At 44.1% G+C, this 10068-nt stretch overlaps 2 protein-coding genes across 2 annotated transcripts in view; one reads left to right on the top strand and one right to left on the bottom strand.

Moving 5' to 3' along the window:
- Positions 1-518: 518 nt before the first annotated feature.
- On the bottom strand, positions 519-5511 carry LOC125719944 (kelch-like protein 10). The gene is made up of 5 exons (XM_048994855.1): positions 5136-5511; positions 3553-4042; positions 2575-3189; positions 2085-2234; positions 519-1916 (listed from the first exon to the last, which is right to left on the bottom strand). Exons 1-5 carry the CDS (start codon positions 5321-5323, stop codon positions 1629-1631), a joined length of 1731 nt encoding a protein of 576 aa, XP_048850812.1. The 5' UTR covers positions 5324-5511; the 3' UTR covers positions 519-1628.
- Positions 5512-5659: 148 nt separating this feature from the next.
- LOC125719957 (kelch-like protein 10) overlaps positions 5660-10068 on the top strand; it is a 69364-nt gene continuing 64955 nt past the window's right edge. Inside the window, 5 exon segments of the mRNA XM_048994868.1 lie at positions 5660-6629; positions 6993-7287; positions 7290-7606; positions 7947-8096; positions 8265-8605. Of these exon segments, the coding sequence (XP_048850825.1) occupies positions 6084-6629; positions 6993-7287; positions 7290-7606; positions 7947-8096; positions 8265-8605 (1649 nt within the window). The 5' untranslated portion in view covers positions 5660-6083.

Genomic DNA, 10068 nt, shown 5'->3' with positions numbered 1-10068 from the left:
TGGTCATTGATGTCGCCCTAGTGTGTGTTAGCACTCTAGTGATGTTTCCCGTTTGTAGTCGTACTTTCTGTTTGACCCCTTGCAGTTTGCTTTATTTTGCCTGTTCCCGTTTCCCTTTAATAAACCCCTTACTAGTTTGTCCTCATACCTGCTCTTGTCTCCTTCGTTATTGGAATGTGGCATCAAGTACTTGAGTGGGCACCAGAATTACATCTTTTAAATGCCCAAAGCACGCTCTGCAGCAGTGTGTGTTCTTTGGTGTGTGGTGTTATACCTCCACTCAGCAACGGTTTGGAGATTCAACACTGGAATTAGCAGGTATTCACTACTTTTCCATTGACTTCTGGTCAGGACCCAGTACCAAAAGTACCAAGCTACCTCGGGTACATCAGTACTTTGGGATGGTGTGTTTATTGTTGACTGGTTATGCAAATAACCTGCCTTGTAAACACAACATACATCTGACATTCTAATAACAGTAGCAAACAACGTAAAACATAAGTAATAATAATAGGTGCTTGGACAAATGAAAAGACTCAAACTTTAATTGTGATCTGGTTAGAATAACAGATTCAACAAGATGTGGATAGCATGGAAAGAAATAAAAGACATATAAAGTATTATCCATAATATATTAGGGCTACATGATATGGGAAAAATTTCAAATATCACAATATGATTTTGTAATAAACATTGCAAAATTTCTACAGCAAAAATGGAGTTTACATATCTCATAAAATCATTTGGGAATGATTTTAACAGCAAGGATAAAATATGAGTGGTTCAGAAAGCATACGTTGAGCTCATGCAAAGTTTGACATTTACTTGAGGTTACTAGGGTTGGGTACCATTCACATTTGAACCGGTGCCAGTATCCAATGGTATTGGGGTGCGTTTCCCAAAACCATAGTTGCTAACTATGTTAGCAACTTGCGTGGTTCGAACTATGGAAGTACGACTCAGGTGTTTCCCGAAACCATAGCTCGAACTACGCAGGTAACGACACTGCGGACTTATGTAGTACGATGCATCGTTAAATTATGCAGGTGTTTCCCGAAACCATAGTTCAAACGAACGTTCGCAAACACTGTCGTTAAGTTGCGTAGTTCCGGATAAATACGTCAGCCATGGTGGAAAATGCAGTCTAATAAGGGTATAGTCACCGTGTAAGCCAGAAATGTAATAATTTTTAACATCTAATAAGGAATAATTTAGCTCTACAATCACATATAATGTGAAGTTGTCTGAAAATGTAGTTTGAAACATACTTGTTGTGTTGGTTTCTGGTCATACGTACGGTAACTGTCTGTAGTGAGCAATATGGAGAATTCTCAGGAAGTTAGACCATTGATACTATAAAGTTTGTTAGTTTTTGCTGACCAATCAGCGCTGGAATCACTGTAGTTCGGACTAGGGTAGTCCCAACTAACTAACATGGTTCAAACTTTGGATGTTGGATAGTTTGAACTACCATAGTACGATGCATCGTGAATGTTAACTTCCGTCGTTGTTTGCGAAACGCACCCCAGATTTTTACTGAGTTTGGTACCCAACCCTTGAGGTTACACGTTCCTGGAGGTGGATGGCTTCATCTCCTGCGTGGAAATCAGAGGCTTGGGAGGGGCAGCTTACTCCACCATACTGGGGAGTGCAGGCACTACACAGCAGCTTAGACTGCTTCGGGAGCAGCACATGTCCTGGGCGGCGTACCAGGTCCCTGTCTCAGCATCAAAACATTCCACTTTCGTGGTTCTGGACCCAGTGTAGCCGCCCACGACAAACAGCAGGTCATCTATTACCTCAATACCAAAATTACTCCGTGTGTTATGCATGGGCTTCACAGCTTGCCAGCAGTTAGTGACCGGGTCGTAGGCCTCCACGCTCCTTAAATGCCGGTACTGGAATGTACCCCCTACCTGGGAGACGCCAAATATAAGTCAGCACTTGGACACCAAAGGGACAGACAAACAGCAACATTCCCAAAGTCATGAACTCATTGGGTAGGAACCTTAGAACCTCCCATTGGCTATATATGACTTATATATAACTATATCTGTATAAGGTACATGAAAGGAGTCACTCACTGCATAGACTTTATCCTTGAAGGAAATTACTCCAACACCATGCCGGGGAGTTCTCATTGGGGCTATTGTGGTCCATTGCTCAGTGACCAGGTCGTAGCACTCGGCGGTTTGGACGGTCGTATTACCGTTGTAGCCACCACAGACGTATATCTAGGAAAACCATTGTAAACATGAAGACACTAATGCTGTATATCAGTGTTATCCGATCCGGTCCTCTGGGACCTGCAGAATCTCCACGTTTTTGCTCCCTCACAGCTCCATGCCAGAGGATTCATAGGGAGCCCAAACATGGACTGTCTGTAGGTCTCTATGGATGGGGTTAGGAAACACTGCTGTATAGGATTAGTAATGGAGATCCAGAGTATATGGACATTTGGTTAATGCATGTTGAATCCATCCACCTTCCATAAACATTTATCCAGTACACGGCTGTAGTGAACCTGGAGCTCACCCCAGATTAAATGCAGCCAGATTCCCCCCATTGACCCACCTTGCCGTGCAGTGTGGTGGCACTGGCGTCGCTCCTCCGCTCCTGCATGGGCTGGATGAAGGTCCAGCTGTTTGATGCCGGGTCGTACCTCTCTGCTGTGTTGAGGCGCGTGAGGCCATCAAAGCCGCCAAAGGCGTAAATATAGCCATCGGCCACAGCCACGCTCACATAACAGCGGCGTGTCTGCATTGGGGCCACCCGGTCCCATGTCCGCGTAAAGGGGTTGAACCTCCGCACGCTGTTGGAGCAGACTAATCCGTCAGTCCCCCCAATGCAATAAACAAATCCATCTAAATAAACAGACCCATGGTAGGAGAGGGGGCTCTCGTGCTCCAGTGCCACATCTGCCCAGCGATCGGCTCGGGTGTCATAAGCTGTGACTTGACTGGCTGGGCTTTCAGTCCAGCCACCAATGGCCAACAAAATTTCCGATGGCAGGCGTGGCCGGGTCAGCGGGTTCTCAAAGTCAGACCCTGGTGGACCGGTGATGTCCAAGTCATACACGGCCTTCAAGGCGTCGCTAACAATGCGCCTGCACTCCTTACTGGCCTTTACAAGATCATTTTTAATCACAGTCTTCATTAAGTATTCTTCATTCAATCGAGCCAGCCGGACCTACACAGGAAACCAGACGGAGAGAATTCCCATGAGTTCCTTGGTGCCATTTTAACAAAGGATACAACATCAAGTCCAAATTTCTCATTTTCATAATGCTTTAGCTGAAGCCATTTACTTTGAAAGTCTCAGATATGTCTTAACACTTGTTTGATTTAAGACATTTCAGTACTTCATGTTTTCAGTTTGCTTGTTAGACTGTACTGCCACTTGTAATACTTGGAAGCCTAAGTTGTAGACTTATGGAACATGGAAATGGATGTTAAGTCTCTACATACAGTATTAAGGACTAGGGAGTTCGCTGAGTTAGCGTTCTATTCTTATGTCCACATGTCAGTGAGAACAGTGTATCATTATACTCACCTTGGGCAACAGCACAGCAATGTGGCAGTTGCGGCTGGAAGGCTCATGCGCAATCCATCGGAGAATGGCGTCAAACACCACCTCCTCCTGGCTAACGTTCAGCTCATCCTTTTCAACAACACTACTAAGCTGCTCTACAGTGAGCTGTAGGAACTCCTCTGAGGAGCTGGCCACTTGTTTGAAATTCTTCACCATGAAGAAGAATGCAGACTCCCGCAGCTCGCTGAGGTGGTAGACGTCGGCGATTATAAAAATTCCAACACAGTTGTCACGGCAGAGCTGGTCCTGCAGGAAGTTGTTGCAGTGCTCCATGATGCTTGGGATATTCAACTGATCAGCAGCCGCCAGGAGGCTCTCCACGTTGTCGGCCGTGACAAGCACGGAGTGCGTGTAGGCGTAGTCAATGACCAGCTTCATGGCTTCTGGGGAAATGCCTGGGATGATGTACTCATCTTTCCCCTTCACGTTCCAGCCACTGGCGAACAGAGCTCTGAAAAACAATCCACATATGACTTGTTTAAGAAATATGGGTGTTTCAGAGAGCATGAAATAAGGTGATTTCTGACTCTTTTGAACCAGGAACTCCGAAATAAAATTCGACCACATCTAGGGACCTCCCACCCCATACTATCACATAGGTGCCTCAGAACTAGGGACCAGGAGCCACATGTATAAACGGTGCGTACGCACAAAAACGTTGCGTATATCTGTTTCCACACTCATGTCGAAATGTATAAAAATTAAACTTTCCGTAATACTACGTACATTGACACAGCAGCTCCAGACATGGCGTACGCACGTTTCTGCTCGGTGTTGTAAACGGACGGCACCCAGTGAAAAATCATTGCTACTGTGGTTCTTACAGTCATGACGCTGACTTTATCCAATACACCAACATTAATTCTATGTTGTTAACAAATGTACGGCACTTGATCTTAATCAATTTGTAACAATAAAACGGCGCAAAATATTACCAAACTATTACAACTACCATAGCAGCTCTTGTGTTATTGGAAGAGATAGTTTATGAAAGAATGAGTAGAGAGCGCGTATTCAGGGATCATAGTGATTTCTTGGCCCATGATGATGACTGACTTGTAAGTCAATTCAGATTTCCAAGAGCAATCATTTTGGAGCTGTGTGCTGAACTGGGGCCAGCATTACAAAGGCAGACGATGAGTAATTGCACTATACCTATTCCTTTACAAGTTCTGTCCACTCTCGGGTTCTTAGCTACAGGTGCTTTTCAGTGAGAACTTGCGGACCGATCGTGCATAAAATTTTACGCTAATTGGTATTTATGAAGGGAATGTGCGGCGTTCTGTGCTTATGCACAGTTTTGTGCATCTGGATTTTAAATTTTTTTTGCGTACGCACATTCCTAGATTTGTCCATACATTACGCCAATGTTATAGTGTGAATTCTAAACACGTTGTTATACATGAGGCCCCAGGTGAGCTATAATGTTCATTTACCATTTCTATTATTATAGCAACTTAATGTCAGGAAGAAGTCATCGCTAAAGAAAAAAATCTCACTCCTCATTTTAGCATTATTAGCATATATGGGTCACAGATACTCACCGGAAATAGGTGCTGCAGCCACACAAAATAATTTTGTGGACTGTGAATTTAACACCGTTGACCACAATGACCGCGTCGCAGAGCGCTCCAGTCTGCCGCAGGTCATTGAAAATGCCGAAAGCCTCGGACATTATTTCCCGCTCCATGTCGTAGCTGTTCATTTCCTTAGAAGTGGATTGCGCGTTCATTTGTCTTGCTTATATATCCCGAAATGGTCAGCAAAGACGTGTACGTCGATATGGTAACAATAAGTTCTAGAACGCAAGCGCTCCGCTTTTGCGTCACGGTGTATGTTTATATTTGTTTTTAAATCTGCATTATTGTTGCAGAATTAAAAAAAAAAAAACACACATTTGGTGAATTTATACTGTTCGTATCTCAGAATTTAAGTTGTATTTTCATTATTATGCATCTATGAATCTCCAAATCACAAATTACCCTAATTAAAACACCAATTAATCTTAATTAATTCAAGACAAAAATTTGATTAATTTTAAAAACAATTAAGATTTATTGGTGTTTTAATTTGGGGAATTTTGTTATTGTTATTCGCACATAATACAAAATAATATATATATATATAAACAAACTTTGTGCCACACAAATTTAGATTTAAAAATAAACAAATGTGAACAATTAGACGCATAGACTAGAGCTTATTGTTATCATATTGACGTACACGTCTTTGCTGACCATTTCGGGAAATATAAGCTCTGCGACGCGGTCATTGTGGTCAACGGTGTTAAATTCAACGCCCACAAAATTATTTGGAATTATGTGGAAACGGATGTACGCAACGTTTTCGTGCGTACGCACCGTTTATACATGTGACTCCTGGTCCCTAGTTCTGAGGCACCTATGTGATAGTATGGGGTGGGAGGTCCCTAGATCTGGTCGAATTTTATTTCGGAGTTCCTGGTTCAAAAGAGTCAGAAAACACCTTAGTTCATGCTCTCTGAAACACCCATATTTATTAAACAAGTCATATGTGGATTGTTTTTCAGAGCTCTGTTCGCCAGTGGCTGGAACGTGAAGGGGAAAGATGAGTACATCATCCCAGGCATTTCCCCAGAAGCCATGAAGCTGGTCATTGACTACGCCTACACGCACTCCGTGCTTGTCACGGCCGACAACGTGGAGAGCCTCCTGGCGGCTGCTGATCAGTTGAATGTCCTGGGTATCATGCAGCACTGCAGCAACTTCCTGCAGGACCAGCTCTGCCGTGACAACTGTGTTGGAATTTTTATAATCGCCGACGTCTACCACCTCAGCGAGCTGCGGGAGTCTGCATTCTTCTTCATGGTGAAGAATTTCAAACAAGTGGCCAGCTCCTCAGAGGAGTTCCTACAGCTCACTGTAGAGCAGCTTAGTAGTATTATTGAAGAGGATGAGCTGAACGTTAGCCAGGAGGAGGTGGTGTTTGAGGCCATCCTCCGATGGATTGCGCATGAGCCTTCCAGCCGCAACTGCCACATTGCTGTGCTGTTGCCCAAGGTGAGTATAATGATACACTGTTCTCACTGACATGTGGACATAAGAATAGAACGCTAACTCAGTGAACTCCCTAGTCCTTAATACTGTATCTAGAGACTTAACCTCCATTTCCATGTTCCATAAGTGTACAACTTAGGCTTCCAAGTATTACAAGTGGCAGTACAGTCTAACAAGCAAACTGAAAACATGAAGTACTGAAATGTCTTAAATCAAACAAGTGTTAAGACATATCTGAGACTTTCAAAGTAAATGGCTTCAGCTAAAGCATTATGAAAATGAGAAATTTGGACTTGATGTTGTATCCTTTGTTAAAATGGCACCAAGGAACTCATGGGAATTCTCTCCATCTGGTTCCCTGTGTAGGTCCGGCTGGCTCTAATGAATGAAGATTACTTAATAAGGAATGTGATAAACAATGATCTTGTAAAGGCCAGTAAGGAGTGCAGGCGCATTGTCAGCGACGCCTTGAAGGCCGTGTACGACCTGGACATCACCGGTCCACCCCGGTCTGACTTTGAAAACCCGCTGACCCGGCCACGCCTGCCATCCGAAATTTTGTTGGCCATTGGTGGCTGGACTGAAAACCCAGCCAGTCAAATCACGGCATATGACACCCGAGCCGATCGCTGGGCAGATATGACGTTGGAGCACGAGACCCCCTGTCCTACCATGGGTCAGTCTATTTAAATGGATTTGTGTATTGCATTGGGGGGACTGATGGCTTAGTTTGCACAAACAGCGTGCGGAGGTTCAGTCCTTTTACGCGGACATGGGACCAGGTGGCCCCAATGCAGACACGACGCTGCTATGTGAGCGTGGCTGTGGCTGATGGCTACATATACGCCTTTGGCGGCTTTGATGGCCTCACGCGCCTCAACACATCAGAGCGGTACGACCCGGCATCAAATAGCTGGACCTTCATCCAGCCCATGCAGGAGCGGAGGAGCGACGCCAGTGCCACCACACTGCACGGCAACGTGGGTCAATGGGGGGAATCTGGCTGCATTTAATCTGGGGTGAGCTCCAGGTTCACTACAGCCGTGTACTGGATAAATGTTTATGGAAGGTGGATGGATTCAACATGCATTAACCAAATGTCCATATACTCTGGATCTCCATTACTAATCCTATACAGCAGTGTTTCCCAACCCCATCCATAGAGACCTACAGACAGTCCATGTTTGGGCTCCCTGTGAATCCTCTGGCATGGAGCTGTGAGGGAGCAAAAACGTGGAGATTCTGCAGGTCCCAGAGGACCGGATCGGATAACACTGATATACAGCATAAGTGTCTTCATGTTTACAATGGTTTTCCTAGATATATATGTGTGGTGGCTACAATGGAGATACAACCGTCCCAACCGCTGAGTGCTACGACCCAGTCACTGAGCGATGGACCACTATAGCCCCAATGAGAACTCCCCGGCATGGTGTTGGAGTCATTTCCTACAAGGATAAAGTCTATGCAGTGAGTGACTCCTTTCATGTACCTTATACATATATAGTTATATATAAGTCATATGTAGCCAATGGGAGGTTCTAAGGTTCTTCCCCAATGAGTTCATGACTTTGGGAATGTTGCTGTTTGTCTGTTCCTTTGGTGTCCAAGTGCTGACTTATATTTGGTGTCTCCCAGGTTGGTGGTACATTCCAGTACCGGCATTTACGGAGTGTGGAGGCCTACGACCCGGTCACTAACCGCTGGCAAGCTGTGAAGCCCATGCATAACACACGCAGTAACTTTGGGATTGAAGTGATCGATGACCTGCTGTTTGTTGTGGGCGGCTACACTGGGTCCAGAACCACTAAAGTGGAATGTTTTGATGCTGAGACAGGGACCTGGTACGCCGCCCAGGACATGTGCTGCTCCCGAAGCAGTCTGAGCTGCTGTGTAGTGCCTGCACTCCCCAGTATGGTGGAGTACGCTGCCCCTCGTAAGCCTCTGATTTCCACGCTGGAGATGCCATCAACCTCCAGGTATGTGTAACTTCAAGGGTTAGGTTCATTTATTTTGGTTTTACTTTTAGTTGTTTTGGTATGTTCATTTTCTAATTAGTTTATATATATATATATATATTCACATTTGCATATATGTGGTGTGACAATCATAAAACATATTTCACCACTGAAATATGTGACCCTCCAACACAAAACTGTATGGAAGTCGCATGGCCGTAGTTTTAGATATTTTTTGAGGATTTTTTTGTGCTTTTTTATTTGATACCATAATTTCTCATTTTTCACCCAAGTGTACAGTTTTCGGACAGTTACTAAAAATAAACAATGTACTAACTTACTTGTACTATTAGAGCATTTATTTAAACTTTATTTTACCAGGTACGTTAACTGAAAGCCAGTTCTCACTGCTTTATGTGATATTCGGCAGAAATAGCAGATAACGCATCGAAACTTCCTGGCACTGTTGCCATCCCCGTGTTGCCACGTAATTGTAATGGACGCTGTAGGAGAGAGGAATAATGTCGTGGGAGAGAGGAAAAGTGGTTAAAAACACCCTAAATGCGTGTAGAACAACAAATGAACTGTCTTCTGTCGATTCTTGTTTTTTTATATATCACAATTCCAATCCTCCTCCTTTGTCTGGGCTTGGGACTGGAAAAGGTGACCCCAGAGAGACACTCTGGCAGAGTACATATACACAGGCTGTGCTGGCTCACAGAACGAGTGGATCATCATCATTTTGGTCAAGGTTCTCTATGTAAGATTCTGCAACTGAGGGAGCTGACTTGAATGAGTAAGCAGCTGATGTGGCAAAAAGTTGTACACAACTGCACTGGCTATAGATCCAGCATCTCCTCCCTCCAACTCAACAAGTCCCAGAAATGCTGACACAGTTGTCTGTTTGGTGTCACTAAAGTACCTCATCACAATCCCCAGGTACTTAGAAACACTTAGAAACATCTGTGGACTGATCGAGGAGGAGGCTGAAACGATGCTCACCCACATCTGAGACCAACCTTTTTATAAAGTATGGTGCTAGATCACCATTAATCATTTCTGTACACTTTGTCCTGTGCATTCTGAAGTGGGTAGCAGCAGTGGAGTCTGAGAAAGCAGCTCTACATGCTTCTCCAATGCGATCACATGCCAGCATAGAACAGTGTTCAGTGATAGCTAATGCCATGGTGACTTCTGCCGTTTTTGCAGAATGAATAATTTTAACATTTAATGGCAGTGTGGTTTGGCTGGAACTGTTATAAGTATTTGAGTATGAGTATGTTTTTGGGTTGTCATGTGGCTCTGCAGTCGTCTGCCCTTTACTCTCCTCTACGCTACTGCTGTGCTGACGAGCAGTGCATATGTAGTCACAACTGGCTATAATATGTAAACAGCAGAAAATATAATAATTTTTACGATGACCTGGGAAGGCGTGATGACGATTTACTACAAAAAGTATATGAAAGAATTAGCATTGCCAAAAA

Source organism: Brienomyrus brachyistius, chromosome 24 (assembly GCF_023856365.1).
Source record: "Brienomyrus brachyistius isolate T26 chromosome 24, BBRACH_0.4, whole genome shotgun sequence".
NCBI classification, from domain to species: Eukaryota; Metazoa; Chordata; class Actinopteri; order Osteoglossiformes; family Mormyridae; genus Brienomyrus; species Brienomyrus brachyistius.
This window is presented reverse-complemented; position numbering and strand designations above follow the sequence as displayed.

Coding starts and splice junctions, on each gene's coding strand:
- LOC125719944 (XM_048994855.1), bottom strand. CDS start 5,323: ATGAACGCGCAATCCACTTCTAAGGAAATGAACAGCTACGACATGGAG. Junction 4,043..5,135: donor GGCTGCAGCACCTATTTCCG/GTGAGTATCTGT, acceptor ATTGTTTTTCAG/AGCTCTGTTCGCCAGTGGCT. Junction 3,190..3,552: donor TTGCTGTGCTGTTGCCCAAG/GTGAGTATAATG, acceptor TTTCCTGTGTAG/GTCCGGCTGGCTCGATTGAA.